Source organism: Zeus faber (assembly GCF_960531495.2).
Source record: "Zeus faber genome assembly, chromosome: 20".
Lineage (NCBI taxonomy): Eukaryota > Metazoa > Chordata > Actinopteri > Zeiformes > Zeidae > Zeus > Zeus faber.
Window position 1 is genome coordinate 25,747,341 of NC_137207.1, and position 21,719 is coordinate 25,769,059.

Consider the following 21,719-nt stretch of genomic DNA (forward strand, 5'->3'; position numbering starts at 1 on the left):
CACGTGACGAAGGCCTCGCGCGAGCAGGGCGCGTCACGTGGACCCGGCCGCGTCACGTGATCCTGCGCCTTCTCGAGTCGTCGAGGAAACGGAGCCGCCGCGTCAGCGACACCGACCCCGGGACACCGACCCCGGGACACCGACCCCGGGACACCGACCCGCAGGCGGCCCGGTACCGAGAGGAACACACGCCAGGTGAGCGGGACGTCCCTCCGCCAGCCCCGGGAACCGTGCCGCCAAGACGCCGTGAGCGTTGAATGGAAGCAGCCGCGGTGCTGTCATCGGAGCTAGCCCAGTTAGCCTAGCATCCGGCTACGGCTTAACCTCCCCTGTAACGAAGCAGCGTTTCAACGTGTTCCTGTTTTTATTTAGACGTTTATTCCTGTTTTTATGTAAATGTGCGTCCCTGCTTTAATTTAAACTTTTATTGCTGTTTTTATTTAAACTTTTATTCCTGTTTTAGTTTGAACTTTTATTGCTGTTTTTATTTAAGCTTTTATTGCTGTTTTTGTGTAAACGTGCGTTCCTGTTTTTATTCAAACTTTTATTCCTGTTTTTATGTAAATGTGCGTTACAGTTTTTATTTAAACTTTTATTGCTGTTTTTATTTAAACTTTTATTCCTGTTTTTATTTAAACTTTTATTGTTGTTTTTGTGTAAACGTGCGTTCCTGATTTTATTCAAGCTTTTACTCCTGTTTTCATTCAAACGTGCGTTCCTGTTTTTATTTAAACTTTTATTGCTGTTTCTAATTCCAGGAGACGCGGGGAGCATGCACCGCGGCCGTGCGGCAGAAATCACATTGTAAACATTGAGCAACTCGCCCGACTAAGCCCCGTGTCAGACCTCCCAACGCTATGGTGAGTAGGGTTCAACCCTCAGTGCTCGGGTCTTCGGGACCCGCTTCCAATGTTTACCGAAAGAAGGCCGACGCGATGAATGGTCCCGTCCACCCGAGGCCCGTCGGGTCGGCTCGTTTTTTGTGGAGAGCCTGTAAGGGAGCGTTTTCATCAAACGCACGCCGTGCAGTCCCTGCTCGTGCCTATTGGACATGTGGCGTTCGAGGGCCGAAGGTGCGAGAGATGTAGGCGCGGGCAAGTAAAGGCGGTAAAAAAAATGGAAGAAAAAGGGGTTGCGGTGTACCTTCACCCTGTCTTCCTCCTGCGTGCGTGTGAGAGAGATAGAGCAGAGATACACCAGAAGGATTCTCGTTTATTTTCTTCCCATTATCAGAAATCGCTTCCCAGCATCTCTGTGGACCACACACATGCACATGCACTTAAGGTTTCAACATAGTTTTCAACATGGCACTGAGAACCGAGAGAGATACAGCAGAGAGACACACACACTTCCCCAGACAGTCCGTTTGGGTTGTTATTTATTTTATTTTCAATATCAGAAACGCTTCCCAGCATCTCTGTGGGCCACGCACACACAAGGTTTCAACATCGCACCGAGAACCTGTCTGTACCCGCATATCGCCACGCACTTTACCCTCTGTCGCGTGTGAAACTACAAAATGTCTCGCGGGAACCTGCACAATGTTATTACAAAACATTCTAAACACTGATTGCATTATTGCAGACTGGTTTTATATCACTATGATAACGACATTACTGTAGTCGCTGCTTGTCCCTCCAATTAAAAAAATAAAAATAAATAAAAAATAAAATAAAAATAAAAATCCTGCTTATTCTCACCTGTTCTGAATCAACATTCATCTACATAAATGAGGAATTTGTTCTCGTGAGGTTTGGTTTGTTTGTGGACAAACTGGCATAGAAAAGCTTAAGTCTGGGGAAAAATGGAGAATTGAAAAAGAAAGTTAAAAAAAAAGTGAAAATGAAAGTCAAATATATACAAACAAGATTCAAGATTCAAGATTTTTATTTGTCACATACATATACATACTTCTATACATATATGCAGTGAAATGTAATAACAAATACTCACATGTGATACTGTGCTCAGGATAAATTATTGTTATGTGTATATTCTGTAGGGCAGGGGTCAGGAACCTGTGGCTCTTTGGATGACGGTATATGGCTCGCAGACAATTCTGAGCTAAAAATTTTCATCACAATAAACAAGTTATAAATAATTATTCTGTATCATTTTAAAGTCAAACGGGAAAGATAAATTACAATTTTGAAAATAAAATTCAAAGTATAAATGTGGCGGACAAAGGGGCGTAGTCAAGCGCTGGCTGCGGACCACAGAAAGACTCCTGGGGCCTTTCACCGGGCGCCCTTCCCCTCCCGGGTCTCTGCTCAGGCTCCGCTTGTGGGAGTCTCTGCCACAGGTGAGGCTTTAGGGAGGGAGGCGGAGTCTTTCTGGCCGTGGCGAGAGTTTTATTGCCCATTTCAATACGCGGCACGCAGGCCGCAATTTTATATATATATATATATATATATATATATATATATATATATATATCACTGAGGATTATTATAATAATTGTGGATAATAATGATGTGGAATGGCCTTCCACTGCTGGGCTGCTTAAGAAAAAAATGTATGCCTTACTTTAAAAATGCACGCATTAAGATGCATTCAGTTTTATTAAATATTATATGGCTCACAAGGAAATACATTTAGAAATATTTGGCTTTTATGGCTCTCCCAGCCAAAAAGGTTCCCGACCCCTGCTGTAGGGTATAAATAAATATGAATTATATAAGTTATGAGTGTTTTATGGCAGTGTCTGTATCTATGAAGCGTCTGCAATCTTGCCTCTATCTGCTGGAATGTTTGCTGAGCTGCTTTCACAACCTTTATCCAAACCAGACATAAAAGAAGCAATACTTCCTGCTCCCTGAGACAGTTCAGACTACGTGATTCTGGCCTGATTTTCCGCTCGCCGAGCAGTTTTTCGAGATCTGCCGAGCAATGCCCCAGATCGGGGGGGGGAAATGACCGCGTGCTCCGGTGAGCCAGGTGCGCGGGTGCAGCGAGACGGGTCCTGATCTACACCTGATCTAAGGTCTCCAGTCGCCTTGCCTCCTCCTGCTCCCGTGATAAACAAGCTGTGCTGCGTGCACAAGCAGACGCTTTCACTTCTGTTGCGTGGGACTAAGTATTGATAACGCGCTTGGTGTTTTACGTTTTACTTTTTTAATTTGATAAATGTCTATCTTGATACACAAAAACAAACAATGTTTTTATTTTGGTTTTGTTTCTATAAAAAAAAAGCAAAATGACTGGGGCCAGTGGGCAAGTAATGCAATCGGTGTACGCATGAACACTGATTACCGTATCTTTCTCCCCACTAGCCCACTTTAATATAGCTATTATTTGGGCTGTATTAATCAATTTTATCCAAAGTTGACAATTGATATTCAGAATTTGGGGGGGGGGGGTATAAGCTCCGCCCCGCCTTTGCGCGTCTCCCTCTGGGAGAAACGCTTCCCCCATCGACACCCCCCTTCAACCGTCCGACTGAAATTAGGGTCTGTTGGGTTGGGGGCTGCTGTGTTGCTTCCAATGAAATGCCATTTCATGGGAGGAGAAAAAGAACCTCCGAGACGACAACGCCAATCGATTTGATTGTTGGGTGGCAATCGATTGGCAGCAAAAATGTCATGGCCGGCGCCGGCACTAGTGTAGTGTGCCTGTGGCATCAAGCCCCTTTCACACAAAGCTCCCGGTAAATTACTGGGGTAACCCTTCCGGCGCGACGAGTAGTTTCCACTCACGGAAATCATTTCCGTCTTGTGCCTTTTCAAATGCCAGGATAATGCTAGAATAGATGAGGCAAGGGACCGTCCAGCGGTAGTCACCCGGTGCACGGCCGGTGCCAGAGAGCGACAGAGCAGCGGCGCCCGGAGAGACGCAGGGACAAAGCTTGTTCACCTGCGTGCACAAACGGGATGTATGTGGACGCTGCAATAAATAAATGAGGCCATAAGTGAGTAAATATACGCCCGGCAGACCGGGCGGAGGTGTGCCTGGTGCCATAGCCCTAACCCGATGTTATTAAATCAGTGTGGTCGTTTTCAACCTGTCCTACGCCCTCTGCCTCCGGAGAAGGAATGTTCTTCACCCGTTCTACTTCTCCCTGTCCGCTCGCTTTATGTAGAATGATGTCACCGGAAGACACATCGAGTGTCTGGAGTGACAGTAAAACAATAACATTTAAGAATATAAAGACCTGTCTCCGCAGTGACTGGGCGTGTTTCAGTTTCTCGTCTTTGCAGCCGAGCTCCACGCTTCTGATCAGACTTGTCATTTTTTCCCTAATTTATATGTATGTTTTTTTCCCCCTCCAAATCAAATTTCTTTTTTCAATGTTTGTACGAAATACTCTTTGTGCTTTGCGATACCGTACTGGATTCGGCTACGTCCCCTATGCCACGTGCTTGTTCCGTCAATGTTACTACTTCCGTTCCCAACACTGCCGCCCCGGAATGATACTAGGTCTTGAGGTGGGTAATTGCCAGAACAGATTTCCCGGAATATCAATCACACTCACCCTCTCACACACACACTTTCTCTCACTCACACACACACACACACACACACTCACACACACTCACACACACACTCTCTTGCAGAGGAACCAAGATATAAAACTGTTTATTCACATAAATGTCAGCGTTCAGCGGTGCAGATGGTTTACCCCCTTCTCTCTCACCCCCGCCCCCAGTCCATGCCAGGGGGCGTGGTGCTGCTGGCTCTGTTGGGCCTGGGCTCGGCGCTGCTCTGTCCTGATGGAGGGCCGTGCGGGGAGGATACCTACTGCTGCAGTAAGCCGGAGGGCGGGTACGGATGCTGCCCCCTGCCCCACGTGAGTCTCAATCAATAGATCGATCAATCAATCAGTAAATCAATCAAGTCTGCTTGTCCTTGGCGGGGAATGTGTTGTGCAGTCAGGTGAAGGGCGACACAAACACAACTGCTACGCCGGGGAAACCAAATCAATGGAGTCGATGGACCAAAAAAATGCTTTCCTTCGTTAAACCTGAATGTTTTTTTTTTTTTTATGTTTCCCCAACTTGAGATGTGCGTCTTAAATTCTCTTTTTCGAGTTCAAAACAACTAAGAATCATCTAGATTTATTTTTCAGTGTACACTACAATACAATACGAGCCACCTTATTGTTCCAGGGGTGAGGGCTCAATATTTCGGATTATCATGGCACTAGTCCACAATTGGTCCCCGGGGAGGTATTGATCAGCAGCTTGTCCAATCAGGTCATTACAGCAAATGATCTTTTTTCGCAAAAATAAAACTCCAATCGGTTTGTACGGTAAAAGACGTGTCTTGCAGATTTCCCTTTCCTTCTTGAGAGCTTGGCAGTGTGTTATTAAAATTGGAGCGGCTGGTGTCAGTATGCACTGTAGATTTACAAGATTTTACATGAATTATAAATTCTAAATCTACTCCCCGTCATTAAATTAAACCCTGTCCCAACAACTATACGGAGGTTTATGAAAGTGCAGTGTTTTCTCTGCGTTTTGCCCCGTCAAACACCAAAACAGCCTTTAAGGAACTGGAAACCAAGCTTTGGGAAAACACCTTCCAGAGGGGTTTTTTTTTTTTTTTTTTTTTTTTTTTTTCTCTCTCTCTCTCTAAACTCTGTTTTCCGCATATTCGTGTGGAGGAAGTAAAATGGAGGCCGACGCCCAGTTTGTTTTCGTGTGGTCAGTTTAAAAGTCTCTGTCTTTAAGGAATGGTGTCCATGCACTGTTGTGTTTGAACATTATGAAGAAGTTCAGTACGCTGCTTGTTCTTCTGTGGTGTTTTACATCAAGCTCATGACGTGTTAAGGCCTTCTACCGGCCTGGAATGCTGACGTCAGCGTTTTCAGTGGTTGTTGCCTTCTCATGCGTATGGATTTTTTTTTTTAAGAGGGGAAATGTCCATATATACGTGGGGAAGAGGCCAAAATGTTGGTAATTCGAACATTGACGTGATGTGTGTTTCTGTCCATACAACCGTTTTATTTGTATTTTTATGTTTACAGACACACCAGCGTTTAGTGTGTGTGTGTGTGTGTGTGTGTGTGTGTGTGTGTGTGTGTGTGTGTGTGTGTGTGTGTGTGTGTGTGTGTGTGTGTGTGTGTGTGTGTGTGTGTGTGTGTGTGTGTGTGTGTGTGTCACAAAATTCCTCCCATAGGTGTCTAATAATGACAGTCAAATTAAATAATTAGCTCCTTGGTCTCCAGGAAGTTAATTATAAAGTCACTGTGTAGTTTAAAAAAAAAAAATAAAAATACATGGTTGTCATTTTTGGCAGACTAGACTATACATCAGCAAAATATACTTTTATTGACTATACTATGACTCGTTATGTTTCTCCATTTTTTTTTTTTCTCAAAGGATGACTTGAGTGTTTCTTTCCATTCCAAAGTAAAAGTCCTCCCTGTTGTGTACCATGACAGTAGGTTTTCTGTTTTCCCCGTTTAATCATTGTTTTGCGTCTCCGGCAGAAGCAGGAAGTGGAGGCGGTGACTTGTCCGGACCAGGAGTCAGAGTGTCCGGACGACACCACCTGCTGCCAGCTTCCTGACGGATCCTGGGGCTGCTGTCCCATGGCCAAGGTCTCACACACACACACACACACACACACAGACTCTGAGCTACACATTTCCATCTTCCATTAAGTGTGTGTGTGTGTGTGTGTGTGTGTGTGTGTGTGTGTGTGTGTGTGTGTGTGTGTGTGTGTGTGTGTGTGTGTGTGTGTGTGTGTGTGTGTGTGTGTAAAAATTAGTTAATGGCTAAGAATAAAGGTAATGGTACACTAATGAGATAATGACATGTATGTCCACGACGTGTAAATGACATGAATAGAATCTGTGAATGAACTGTGAAAATAAGTGTGTGGGGGGGGGGGTTGGAATAAGGGAATTATAATAAGACGATCAGATTAAATCAGTCGGGGGCATATTTAGTACAAAGTGCTCTAACTATTAGTTTTATAGATGAAGACAATAATAATTGGAAACATATCGTTCTGCGGAGTTGTGTGCTTCACACACACTGAGCATTTCAGTCTCAGTCATTAAAGTTATGGAAGGGTTGCTTGTAAACGCAAAGCTTTCTCTGTCTCCATGGCAACAGAGCACCAGATCCACGCAAAGGAATACAGAATCTATCAAAATAAATCCCTTTTAATCTTTTTAATGGGATGACTAAATGTAAATGTACACTGTCGGACTGAAAAGGCCTGAACCTGAACTCGTTTATGACCAAGATGGCTGAGCCGGTAGTCATGATTGTTGCTGAGGTCGGTGTTTCTGTGGGACCTTGGTGTGTTTTTCAACGTGTCTGTGTGTTTGGGGGAGGGCGTGGTTTTGGCTCCAAACCTCCGTGCATCATGCATTCATCACACTCTGAATGGATCCACTGTGCCGGAGCCACTTTGAAGCAGAGCTCACGTTTGACTTGCATGGCTTGCCCTCCGTCCCCAACGGCTCCAAATGAGGCATTAACATTTCTGTCCTGGAGTTAATTATTTTCTATTATTATTTTATTTCATATTTTTTTACCTTATCCAGTGTGGAGCAGATGTTGCATCAAGCCAACGACGGGACAGATAAGCTGGAATTTAAAAAATATTATTATTTTTGTTTGGCTGAGTACATTTACATTTAGTCATTTAGCAGACGCTTTTATCCAAAGCGACTTACAAGGGAGAATAACATTCAAGCTATGTATGTTGACACATGCACGGGATTTGATTTTGCTTACAGAACAGCAGTAAACAATGTGGAAAAAATAAAAAGTATAAACAGAAGTAAAGCAAAATGTAAGAAAAATCTTTCGTTAAAACTAGGTACATAAACATTCAAAAGGCGTCATTGAGGTAAACTGTGCAAATGTATTGGGATATAAATAGATATGGAATAGTTGAATAAATACAGTGGATGGCTGGAATGCAGGTCGTTGAGTGACGTTGGACACAGTTAACTGTTCAATAGACGATCAATTTGAGTTTATTGTGGAAGCCAAAATGTTGATCACAATTTACCGACTGTTATTTGTGCAGAACTCGGGCGCATCACAGAGAGAAAGTGCTTTACAGGCTTCTCCCCCCCATGTGATGTGTACACGTCGACGCCTTGTACCAAGTAATAACAGATCACATATTGAAAGAAGTATGATCTGACCGGTTGGACTGTTCACCCCCTTCACAGGCTGTTTGCTGTGCGGATAAACAGCACTGCTGCCCTGAAGGAACCACATGTGACCTGGCCCACTCGCAGTGTCTGTCGCCCCGGCTGGGCTCCGTTCCCGCGCTGCAGAAGGTCGCCGCCCGGAGGAGGAAGAGCAACAAGCCATGTGAGTCCATAAAAGATGAAACGAGATTCTGTTCCCCAACCGGGGTGCACACTAGGAGATAATAAATCTGATTTTCGGTCCGATCCCCTTTGGTGAATGGAGTGTGTTGGTGCGTGCTGCTGTTTGGGCAAACGGTTTGCCCTCCGCACGCTGCAGGAACAATGATATGTCGCTATGTGTGTGGTCTCCCACGATTTCAAAATCTGTTAAGATTGGAAAAATCTTGTTGTGTCGGCCAGGTGTTCAGACAGCAATGCACGGGGTCCAGGTTAGTAGTATTATTTACAAATAACATTTTTTAGAGTTCCCATGAAACGCAGCATCACTTCCTACCGACACCAATTACAAATTTCCGAGTTGACATGGAACACAGGGGGGACGTCCTGCCAACTGCTTCTTTATTGTCTTGGACTTTCGGCTTTTCTTTGGCGTCTGGAACACGAGAACTCACAGAAAAGTTGTTTAGATACTTTTCTTTTTTGTTCTTTGTTTTTTAAACTGACATGTAAAGTGGGTAAACTGTTTTAAAGGTTTAAGTGTTTTGGGTTCAACAGTCGATAGTCCAGAGAATTTAAAAACGCGAGATAATGCGGATGAAAGAAATAATGAATAAAATATAAAAAGTAAAGGGGGAAAAATGATGAGCCTCGCTTCTTGTAAACAAGGTTAAATAAATGTTTTCAGCTGTCTTTGAAACACAGTCCCTTTTAGGGTTTAGGTGCCTGAAGTGGACATGAAGCTAATCATTGTTCTTGTTAAATAACAGTCATTTTTACATCTGAAAATAAGGATTGATGTTTGAGAATATATATTTGTTTATTATTATGTTTTATTGTATTTATTTAAATTCTTAGAATATTTTTGCACTAACTTACGGCTTTAAATCCGACAACACGGCTGCCCACATAGAGACGTCTGTAAACCATGAACAGGTTTTAAGTGTTAATCGCGGAGTCCCGCCGTAGCCTCTGATTTCATATCTAACCGTCTGAAGAGTGTGTGACCTCTGACCTCATGTGACTGGTGATCCCTGGGTATCAAAACCACTTCCTGTTCCTGTAGCCGCCGCCGCCGTAGCTGTGTCGGCGGTGACGTGTCCTGGAGGTAAGAGCAGCTGTCCAGACGGAACCACGTGCTGCCTGCTGACCAGCGGGGACTACGGCTGCTGCCCCTACCCCCAGGTAGTCATCACAGCTTTCTGTTCCAGCTGCACCATCACACTTATCTGATCTCAGTTTGTAAAGTTGTCGACATCATCATGTCAGATCCATGCCATGAAATTCAATGTGGATTTTAGCTGATATATTTTAAATTAATATATTTTTCTTTTTTGCCGTACGCATCATGTTTTTCTTTGTTTCATATTTACAATTACATGCAGTCGTTGTGCGCCTTGTGTGTTGTTTTTATGTGCACAGTTAAAAACCGAAGCAGTGAAACCTTCAGAATGTCTGTAAAATATGTTTCTTCTCAGTAAGAACATTAAACATGAATTTAGGATTCGGGATTGAATTATGTTCAGTCAGTTAGTGGCTCTGATGTGAAGGTTGTGCATGTATTTTACACCGTTATGAGCTTATGCTGTGGTAGCGGCATGAGATACATTTAGCTGTTAATAACAATTAGTATTTATATGACATGAACTTAGACTGCAATTTCCCTCGGGATATGAAATTTATTTAATTTTTTATTTTATTTTATTTTATTTTTTCATTTAACCAGGTGAGTTTATGCATTTATTGTTTTAAGAGGGACCTGGTCAAGAAAGCAGCATGAAACAAGATAGGTCAAGGTTCACTGGGAGACAGGAAGCTCTGGTTAAAACCTAAAACAACTACAGCAAAACCAAGAGGGGACGTCGCCTGAAGGGTTTTAAAGTTGAACAAAGACACTTAAACTGTTTGGTTTTCAGCCCGAATTACATTGAAACAAACTGTCCATGAGAAATTAAATCCTATCCATCTGAAATGTCCTGGTGGGAAGCCCTCACTGACGTTGAGTGAAGCTGAGCAGCCTTTCCCACCCAGTGCCTTTCCTCAAGGACAAGACAACTGGTGCCTTTCAAAACAAACTCCTTTTATCGATGAACTGCACTCAATACAGTTTTCTTCCTCTTTATTTGTCATTCTAATGCTATGCTAAAACTATAATTAATTAATAATAATTTAACAACTTCCTCCACGTCTCTTGGGCCGCTATTCTCTCCTCCCTCGCGAAAATGTTATTGCTACTTTTCTTTTTAACCACATTAAAAGATTTCACAGGTTCTTGGCATGAACATATGATCCGGGGGAGGCTTCGTTATTTCAGTACTGGATTTATTTCACGGCGTCATTAGAAATGTGCTGTAAAAGTACATTCTTGGAGTAATCTGGTGCTGCAGCCGCACGCCATGTTGTCAGTACCTCATCACATGACGTCCACGTCTCCCATTTTGTGTCCTCCACGCACGCTAGTGATCAAAATGACAGTGTTTCTTTTTTAGCATGTGTATGTGTGTGTGACCTCCAAGTGACCTCTGCCTCTGTCCAGGCTGTGTGCTGCAGCGACCAGCTCCACTGTTGCCCCAGCAACACCACATGTGACCTGGAGCATGAGATGTGCCAGAGTGGCGGGGCCGGCGGCGTCTCGCTCGCCCTTAAGCTCCCCGCCCGCCCCAACGAGTGTGAGACTACTGACTCGCCTGCTCTGGAGTGTTTGTGAACAGAAGTGATTATTTGTTTGGTTTGCAGTGCTTATCAACTGGTCCAGCCTCAGGATTAAGGAAAACTCTGATCAGAAAATAGTCCAATAATAGTGGAGTTTTCGAGCTTAACACCCTTGAAAATTTGAACCATTCTAATTCTGTTTTAGTAATTACCACAAATTTAGCTTTAGCTTGGATGTGGATGCAGCAAGTGACCGTCTGAGATGTGTTTTTCATCTAATTTGAGTGGGCAGCGGCTGTGTGATGGTGGGAGACGTGATATGAGGTCATTATTTGAAGGCATTGAAATTGGTGACGGGGCACGATGCGCTCCGCTGTCCACTAGCGTTGGACCACAGGTTTGGATCATGACCCACCAGTTGAGAACCACTGCTCTAGAATCATCCCGCTTGGTTAAGCAGCCTTTTAACATGCTATTCCTCCTGCTGCATGAGAAAACTCACAAGAAGCTTCTTACTCCAATGTTGTTTTTTTCCTCTTTTAGCTACAGACCTGCACATAGGGGTGGAGGTTGGGCCGGAGGTTGGGTTTTAGGTGGGCAGCAGCAGTGTGTCCTGCCATCTAAATCCTCTGTGTGTGTTGTGCTGACAGTGATCTGCCCGGACCAGGCGTCCTCGTGTCCGGATGAAACCACCTGCTGCCAGACGGCCAACGGCACCTACGGCTGCTGCCCCATGCCCGACGTGAGTGAGACGGCTGTCGTCCTCTGCAGGCGGGTGGGGGTAGACCTGTACGGCCATGAGAAGCCTCCGGCGCCATGCGGTTCACTGTGTTCTCGGTTTATTGGTTGTTGTAAGTTTGTATTTATTAATAATAATGACCCTCTTACAGGCCGTGTGCTGCTCGGACCACATCCACTGCTGCCCCGCCGGCACCAACTGCGACCTGACGCACAGTGCCTGCGCCTCAGCTGCCGGAGAGACCGCCGAGAGCCCCGCCACCTCGCGGGCGCCGGGCGTCGCCACGGCAACGCTGCAAACAGGTCAGACGGGCAGCGACGCGGGGAGGGGGTGGCTTTGGAGGGTGAACGTGCTGCAGACTGTCAGGGCTCCCAGTTGAAGACAAAAGATCAAGATCGAGAGATTATTTGTCACATACATCTACATACGGTCATACGTGTATGCAGTGAAATGTCATGACAGGTGGTTGTTGTTGTTCTCTCACAGTGATGCGTCGCGCTGCGCCCCCTGCAGTCCACCTCGTGCCCTGCAACGACACCGCGGCCTGTGCAGATGGAAACACCTGCTGTAAATCCTCTCAGGGAGACTGGGTCTGCTGCCCGCTGCCCAAGGTACTCCGCCTGTCTTTCTCTCTCTCTGTCTGTCTATTATTATTATTATTGATCATTATTCTGAAGTTCATCCCAGGCCCACATTTACAGGTCCTTTCCGTCTTGGACTGAATTTGTTCTGTGAAATATTTTTGTGGAACACGTCGGAGGTGACTCGAAAAAGTTAATGGCCTCTCTCAGTTTTGTATAAAGTGCTAATATATTCATAATGAATGTATGAAAGAGGGTGGTTTGACAAGGCTTCCTCCATTGTCACCCCTTCAGAGGTCAACACGTGCAAAGCTGCTTTGCTATTTACCAATGATTCAACACCGTGTCAGAAGTTTAAAGAACTCACAGAGACTTTACTGCCTGAAGCAAAAACCCAATGATCATGTTGAGGTGGGAGAACAAGTTAATTTGGCCACAAACACGGATGTGGCCGGAGCCGCAGTGCAGTCTAGGGCTGATTTATTGGTACAATATTGATATTGTGATATGAGACTAGATATTGCTGGGATTTTGGTTATCGTGATGTAGTTAAATGTCTTCAGTTTTCTGAACTCCACAGACTGTTCTGGATGCTCCAATCAATGGTCAGTGATACCGACGATTGCTTCCAGAGTATTTCTTGTGAAAGTCATCCCCAAAATATTGCCAAATCATCGATTGAGGTTAAAAAAAATATCGTGGTATCGGATTTTAGTAAAAAACGGCCGGTGCTAGTGCATTCCCAATGACCTCTCCTGGTCCACCAGGCGGTCTGCTGTGAGGACCACCTGCACTGCTGCCCCCACGGCACCGTGTGCAACCTGGCCGCCTCCACCTGCGACGACTCGTCGGGCAACGCCGTCCTGCCGTGGATCGACAAGACGCCTGTGTTCGCCCTGAAGCCCGACAACGTGAAGTGCGACGAGTTGTTGTCGTGTCCCGGGAAGGAGACGTGCTGCAAGACACTCTCTGGAGACTGGGCCTGCTGCCCCCTGGAGGAGGTAGGTCAACCAGCGCTTTGTCTTCCAAGGGGTTCACAAGGGAAGTTTGTGAACCCTTGTGTAGTAAATGTAAAAACAGACCACGATTTTGCACCTGATGGTTTCTGCAGCGACCGTAAACATGAAACAGAATATGCATCGATCCTTCGGCCGTCTTTCCTCCAGGCTGTTTGCTGTGAGGACCACACCCACTGCTGCCCCCACGGCATGGTGTGCAACCTGCCGGCCGAGACCTGTGATGACCCGACGGGCTCGCAGCCCCCCAGGCGCTGGGTGGAGAAGATGGCCGCCGTGGGGGTGGCGGGCCACGACGAGAAGTGCGACCGGCAGACCATGTGCCCGAGCGGCTCCACCTGCTGCAGGCAGAGCTCCGGGCGCTGGGCCTGCTGCCCGCTGCCGCAGGTCAGTTAAAGTGGTAATCCTTGCATTCTGGGAAACTTGTCTGTCCCAAGTCCACACAAGTCACCACCGATGCGTCCTCCATAAAATGGGCGGAGCAAGTCCACATCCGGGCATTTGGACTGGACTTGGCTTGATGCGTACTTTGAATTGGAACAGTACTAAGCTGCGACTGATGACGTTTCACAAGAACACAAGTACAGACAAGAACGCAGATTGAGAAAGGGCCACCCACTCACGGGGCGGACCGAGCGCAGCAGAGTGATGATGTCATCAAGCGGCGGCTCTTACTCTTAAAGGGACAGTGCAGGGTTTTCTCAGTAATAATGCTTTTATTTTTATTTCATTTTTTTACTGTAAATTATTAGTTTGATAATGTTTTTGATTTTTAAAACAGAAATGAATATAATTTCGCATTTATCAGGATTTGGTGACATTTCTAACAAAAATAAATGAAATTATAGTTTGACCTGGATTACAAATGCAATGTTTTATAAAGCCGCTTCAGACAGAAGCTACTTAATTATTTAAAATAAGTGCAGATCTACTTAAGCATACAGACAATGCAGACAATAACATCAGTGTTAAATGGTCATTTTAAGTTAAACAATTTTCTGCCACATTTGTTATTATTTAATTGTTGTATTTTATCAGATGCAAAAAAAACAAAACATCCCTGCATTATCTATCGGCCATCGTCTGCCCTGCTCTCTAAATAGCGACATTGCCATCGTCTGTTGAAAAGCCCATACCGGTGGACCACACTGGTTTCTAATGGATTTCTGGATCTTGCATTGTCGTCCATCAACCACAGAGGATCTGATGGATTACCACTTAAAAAATATTAATTGACACTTTTGGACTCCGCTCTTTAAATAATATCCACACTATCTCAGCGTTGTCTACTCCTTCAACATGTGCACTCAGGGCAGAATTTATAATCCAGCATTGAAAGCCTGATGTCTGAACGGCTTAATTTGATTCATTGTAGACTGTTAGTGAATTCCATTTTAGTTCAGTGTGATTGACAATTATTGGTCAATGGCCCGATAGCAATTCTGAGACGACAATGTGCTCTCAACGCAATTTCCCTGAATACATAAATCACTGTTAAGAACAGAAAAATTGCAATCACTTTGTAGAGTTGGTAGCTTCTCCAGTCATGTTTCCTTCCTAATTTCATGGGTGTTTTGAGAAAATGTTAAAGATTAATTAAAAACTTTGCAATTAATAGAATTTTCTCATCGGTTGGGTTGAGGCAAATTAGTATTTTACATGAGTTTTGATGTTGCGTTTTTTCTTAAGGGCGATGTGTATTATTACACTTTTATGGTGTCATAAGAGGAACATGATGTTAAAGGGATACTCCAGTTTTTGGGAGATTTGCATTCCTACCTAGTCACTGCGCCTGGCGAATACTGTTAGCATGCAGCCCGTCGTTATCTGAGAGTTTCCTATTAATCACAATTATTTGTACGACAATTGTGCAGTCTTGTTTGGGCTTAAATTACTTAAAGAGGCTCAAACCTCAGACATCTTAAGGCCGGAAAACCTGAAGCTCTCATTGACTCGAAGCCTGTTTTGTTGCTGCGCTGCCCCCTCAGGCCGTGTGCTGTAATGACCACGAGCACTGCTGCCCCAAGGGCTACAAGTGCAACATTGCTGAGCAGACGTGTGACAAGCCCGACGGCCTCAGCCTCCCCTGGGTCGAGAAGACCCCGGCCCTGCCCCGGCCGACACCCCTTCGGGCCCGCGCCCCCCAGCCCACCAGGATCATGTGCGACGCCCACACCAGCTGCCCCAAGGACACCACCTGCTGCTACATGGAGAAGCAAGCCAAGTGGGGCTGCTGCCCCCTGCCCAAGGTGAGGGACTGGGACCCCGACGCTTATCTGTGTTATCAGACTTAATGCAGTCTTCGTCTTTTATTTTATTGGGATAGCCACACTGAGATTGAATCTCTCTGAATCTCAGATGATCCTGGCCAAGAAAAGCAGCACTCAAGTTAAAAAAAAAGATATGTGTAGGCATCAAAACATCCACAATGTGAAAACAATTAGAAACATGACTGTTCATATTGAGTTCTCTGTTTTATAATGTGAAATTGGAATTATAATTTTTTTTTCCATCATGTTAAGGGCAAGTAAGGGTTAATCAATATTTCTTTGACATAAATTAATCACACGTGAGCGATTTCATTTCTTGAAAATAGGCGTGAGGCCACACAAATCTCACCGAAGGACTGGAGGTTTTGGGGCAGAATGGGGGGGCCCCCCGTGTCCCCTGGCGGCTCCTCCACCGCTGTGTCCCAGAAGGGTTAACTCTGTCTCCACCTCCCAGGCGGTGTGCTGCGCTGACGGAGACCACTGCTGTCCTCACGGCTACAGCTGCAACGCCCAGCGCTCCTCGTGCTTCAGGGGGCGCCACATCGTGCCCTGGTCCACCAAGCTCAGCGCCTTGACGCCGCTCGGCATGCTGGGAGACGTCAAGTGCGACAACACCAGCAGCTGTGCCTCCGGGACGACCTGCTGCAAGCTGACCACGGGGGAGTGGGGGTGCTGCCCCCTGGTCAAGGTGAGGGTTGGGTGTGGTAGCGGGCAACTTTGGGTGGAGATCGTGAGTTTGGGGTTGTTGTGACATTTTGGGTGATGTAAATACATCTGCGTTTACATGCTTGGGTGGAGATGGGTCAAGGGCTCTTAAACACCTCCCCACTGCCTCCTTGGCTCTGACAATATATTGATATAATTATAAAATATGATTGATATTATTTGAGCATAACCTCCATCTTTTTTCATTCTTCAATTTTAAAAATGTACATTCCTAAAAAGAAAAACTGTGGGAGCAGAAGCTGAAAATAGACGGCAACATTATCCTTTAATTATTTGTAATATTTGGGGTAAAATAACGTTTCAGCTTTGACTCTGATACAACACGGTGGTTGCCGTGTTGCCTGCTGGGGGCCCCCTGGAACCCCTTGAAGGAGCCCACGTCGACCCCCATATCGACCCTGTGTCCCCCATCCTCAGGCCGTCTGCTGTGAGGACCACGAGCACTGCTGCCCTCAGACCTACACCTGCAACATGCAGACTGGAACCTGCGAGAAGAAGTCCAGCGACACCGCCCCCATGAGCGTAGTGGTGCGGTCGGTGCAGACGCTGTCCAGCGTGGTCAGGGTGGAGGAGGACGTAGCGTGCGACGGCACGGGGGTGTTTCGCTGCCCCGAGCGGGAGACATGCTGCAGGAGCTCAGCCACCCAGTGGGCGTGTTGCCCCTCCCCCAAGGTGAGACCCGCATCCCCTCACTGCAGGGGATTCTGGGTGAAGTTGGAGTTAAGGAGGTTTCCCCATTGCAAGGGTTTCTGGGTAAATATGGGCTATAGAGATGTTTGTTGCAAGGGTTTCTGGGTAAATACTGTATGAGCTATAGAGATGTTTGTTTCAAGGGTTTCTGGGTAAATGTGAGTACCTGCTGCAGTGCGTACCTCTACAGCTCACATTTACCCAGAATCCCTTGCAAGGGATTATGGGTAAAGTTGGGAGTCAGAGGTTTCGCATTGCAGGGGTTTTTGGGTAAATGTGAGCTATAGAGGTACGTCTTGCAAAGGGTTCTGGGTAAATGTGTGTTTTATTTTTTACTTGCATTACAAATTAGCTGCGGTGAGTAGGCTGTGCAGATTGTTCCGCGAGCTTATTCAATCTCCACGACCCTGTTCCGACTCGGTACTTCTCCGGTGGAGTGAAGGCGAAGATTTGGGCGCTTGATCGCACGTTGACCTGATTTGATCAGCGCTAAACGCCGTCATTTCTGCCTCTCACGGAAAGGAATGTGCCGCGCGTGAGCGTCACATGCTCTCGCCGACACGGTGGGCAGCTGCAGCCCGTAGTCTGAATCATTCTGCGTGGTTTAGCTGTGGTCCCGTCTGGAGGTTTGTGTGTTTCTCATTTGCTCTTTGTGCCATATGAATGTGTAACATACCATAATGACCAAGCCCCACCAAAGGCTTCGAGATCTGCACTCGCATTTACTCAGCAGACAGTTCGAGGATCCACACTTGACTTTTCCCTGGTGGTGTCGTAAGAGCAGCTGCCTCCTTCCCGGTCACTTGTTATTGTTATTGTTTTACTGTTTCTGGCAGCGACGTGGGGAAATGAGCGAATGTCAACGAATAACTTGAATGACCTCAAGACAGTTTGGTGGAAACTGCTTTTGTCCCAGAGCGGTGGTTAAACACCAGCGACGGTATCACGATGACACCGACTCACAGAGTAACGACAAATAGGAAAAAATTTCAGCGAGTCCTGACTCCTAACCAGGGATGCACTGATACTAGCTCCTTACTCATCCTGCCAATCGAATCTGAAAACTCAGCTGAAGCTCCTCACTGTGATTAAGTGAAGTCCAGTCGCGTGTTTGATTTGGAAAACATTGAATCTGCTTTCCAGCGACAAAACAAACAGGAAACCCACCTTGTTGTCAATCTGTACAATATCTCATTGTGGGAACATGTGTTTTATCTGCCTTTTCAGGGTGTAAGTCGCTCTTTTGCACGACAACAAACTACATGTTTTGGTTACATCTGCTTAACAGTAAACAGGAAGTCATCGACTGGAAACAGGAAGTACCGGTAATAGACTGGAAGTGGGAAGCGGGGGGCCGGCGGGGGGAAGCGGGGGGGCCGGAAACGGGAAGTGGGGGCTGGAAGCGGGGGGCCGTAGGTGGGATGTGGGGGGCGGGAAGCGGGGGCCAGAGGCGGGGAGCCAGAGGCGGGATGTGGGGGATGGGAAGTGGGGGGCCGGAGACAGGATGTGGGGGATGGGAAGCGGGGGGCCTGAGGCGGGATGTGGGGGGCTGGAGGCGGGAAGTGGAGGCGGGGAGTGGGGGTCTATCAGTCAGACTGAGATGGGAGCCTCCCTGAACGGCATCTTGGATTCCTCCTTCCAGGCCGTGTGCTGCGCTGACTCCCAGCACTGCTGTCCTGCCGGCTCTCAGTGTGATCCAGGAGAGGGAGGCTGCACCGGCGCCGTCTCCCCCGCCTGGGACTCCTTCCTCCTGGGCAGAGACAGAGGCCGGACCCCTCCCGGACTCTAACGCCGCCAGGTTCCCACTATGCGCCACACACCGCCACACCACACTACACCACACCACTCCACACCACACAGCGTGGATGGACTCCTCCCGTCTTCATACGGAGCCTTTTCCAGTTTTCTGCTTTTTTGGGTGACGGCGGAACGGACTCAAACTCGCTGCAAAACGTGAACAAATGAATCAATGTCATGCGTCGTCTTCAAAGTGAAACCTTTTTTTTCCTAAATCCTCCTCGTGTGGCTCTCAGCGATGACAGGATCCGAGTCAATTGTCTGGGTTTAAAAGTTTCCTTTTGGTGTGAAAATGGAGTTTTGGTCACTTCGCCAGCTCATACGTTTGACGGCGGGGCACAGTCCTGATGACTCGTCACCTTTTTTCATTATTTTTTTTTAATTTGGGGGTTTTTGAAAATTGCAACGATATAAGAAGCCTTCCCTGAAATGATCTCCTGGTCCTGCTGATACAAATGTTTTTATTTTGTGAAAAAGTTCTTATTTTACTTTTTTTTTTTTTCTTCTATTTTCTTTTTAATTACTTTTGAGAAGGTTCCACATTTTTTTCAAAATTCCACATTTTTCAAAACCCATGAAATATTACAAAATCTCATTTAAAAAGTTGTTCCCGCAAGGAAAAGGACATTTTTATTTTGAATTTGGATTTGTTCTCCTTTTGACGGAGATTTGGGTTTTTCCGCCTTGAGCGAACTTTCCGAACGGGCCCCGGTCCACGGGAGCCGACGTCCGTTTCTCTCTCTATCTCCAACCTCTGAATGTACTTCTGCCGTCCCGTCCCGGACTCGAACCGCCTCCGGGGTTGTACGTGTTTGTTTCAGCTTTTGTTGTTTTTTGACTCCTGTCCGGTGGAAAAAGGCGGATGTTTAGAAATCACATCTGCGCGAGAAGAGACGGAGAAGGTGGTGGAGCTGAGAGTGCAACGCTGATGCTGTGGCTCGCTTTTAATTTCAATCAAAACAAAATTGTGTTTTTGTGTTATTATTATTATTATTATTATTATTATTATTATTTTTGTGGATTGAATTGGAATTGAATTAAAGATGATCAGTTAGTTTTTTATTTTTGAAGTGATTTTGCTGGGTTTGAAGGGCGTAACACATACAGGTTTCCTACATATACAGTTATAAATATACAGTTGAAGCTACGTGGCATAAGTACAACGGCAAACATTTTATTTCACAGTACAAGTATTCACTCAGTACTCACTCTTATTGGTCACAATCATAGCGACATCACTTTATTTTTATTTTTTTACGTTTCTTTGAGATCCAGTGTCAATGATTTGTAGTATTTGAAGTGATTGATTTTTTTTCCCCCCTTTTTTCAAAAACTAAAATCGGAAGCGACACCAGATCCGGTGGAAGGAGAACAGAGGCTCCGCGAGCATAAAAAAAACAACCTCGTGCCTTTTGTGAACTCCGCTGAAGGTTTGACCGACGCAGTCAGCGGTGTTTCCTGGGGTGGACGTCCCGCTTCCTAAAAACCAAAACCTCGAGGGAGGCCCTGTGCTCCCGCTGAGGGATGGGAAATGAAGTGTGTTTGTGGGTCCGTTTGAGGGTCGTTCTTCTGAAGACTCCACGTGCCACTTCCATGTTGAATGAATTATTTTGCGGTGAAATTTGGCCTCAATTCTGCAAAGTCGAGGTTTTCCTGTTTCTGTCTCCCCCTAGTGGTCGCTCCTGTAAAGAGCTGACGTTTAAAATGCAACGATTGAATCCACTGAATTTTTATTTTTTATTCGATTTTTTTCCTGGACCATAATTGACAAATGAAGTAATATTTAACAATAAAGAAACAACTCAATTAAAAGCTGTTGTATTTGATCGTGGTTAGTGATTGGAGAGGGACAAACTTGATATTAGAAATCAGTAAAACGAAAAAAACTGAGATCCTGTTTTGTTTCTTTGCTTTCTGTCCGCACCAGAATTTGGGGGGGGGGGGGGGGGATAAAATGAATCTCCTGTCGAGATTCAGTTTGTGTCTCTTTTCAGATGAAAGCTGAAATTTGTTGATTTTTGTTTTTGGCTTCCTCTCGAGAAGGAGGCGGGTGAGTTATGGATCAAATAAAGTTGTACAAAATGTCTTGTGAGTGTTTAACGTGATGATTTAATGCCCCCCCCCCCCCCCCCCGCTCCCTCACCCTCTTTTGTGCCGGCTCCCCTTTCACCGTTGCCATGCCGACCAGCAGTAAACAGTGTTGCCATGCAGGGCGGGGGTCGTGTCCCACTTCTCAGCTCTGCCGCTGGGGCCATGGAAACAGTGGAGACGCTCCCTGCGCCCCCTGGTGGCCGAGCGGTGCGAGTGCCAAGCCCCAGGACCAGGCAGGGCTTTAAGGGGTTTTTAAATAGATAAAGCAGCAACAATGTTTACAAATAATGTGAAAAATAGTATTTCAAAATAAATTCGTATTTGAAAAAGTAAAAACATGTATTTAACACTTCTAAATAAAAACAATATTAAATAGTAATAAAAGTGGTATGGGGGGGTGATAAAAACATGAAAAATACATCAATCGCCCTAACCCGGGTGAAGGGAATATATTAACCAAGGTGCTGGGAACGTACATCCAGAGGTAAAAGGACAACGGCAGAGTCTTTCTCTTAAAAAAAATAAAATAAAAAGATCAGCTTTTAACGAGGAGATGAGGTGAAGAGAACTTAAAACACATGAGTTGGTTCTAATAATACTCTTCGTGCAGCACGCCCTCCTCAGCGGGTTGCAAAGGCCTTTACTGTGCGTCACTAAACAAACTACAACCAACACACTTTATAACCCATTTTGAAACATTTGATTTTAAGGAAAGACCTCAAGACCACCCCCCCCCCCCCCCAACCTGTGATCTCTAGTGACCCCCTATTGGGTCTGGAACCACATGTTGGGAACCACCGGTGAAGCGTCTTGATTGTTTTAATCCATGTGTTACTGGAAACCGCTTCTAAAATAGTTTTTGTTGCCGGTGACGTGAGG

At 45.8% G+C, this 21,719-nt stretch overlaps 1 protein-coding gene across 1 annotated transcript; it reads left to right on the top strand.

The window, feature by feature from the left end:
* The first annotated feature begins 88 nt into the window (after nt 1-88).
* grnb (granulin b) lies at nt 89-20,834 on the top strand. The gene is made up of 16 exons (XM_080021046.1): nt 89-195; nt 759-860; nt 4,646-4,786; nt 6,431-6,541; nt 8,138-8,282; nt 9,360-9,463; nt 10,815-10,947; nt 11,581-11,672; nt 11,821-11,971; nt 12,156-12,280; nt 13,018-13,251; nt 13,417-13,653; nt 15,255-15,515; nt 15,991-16,224; nt 16,680-16,934; nt 18,595-20,834. The coding sequence occupies exons 2-16, from the start codon at nt 858-860 to the stop codon at nt 18,739-18,741; spliced, it is 2,373 nt and encodes a 790-aa protein (XP_079877172.1). The 5' UTR covers nt 89-195; nt 759-857; the 3' UTR covers nt 18,742-20,834.
* Nucleotides 20,835-21,719: the final 885 nt, after the last annotated feature.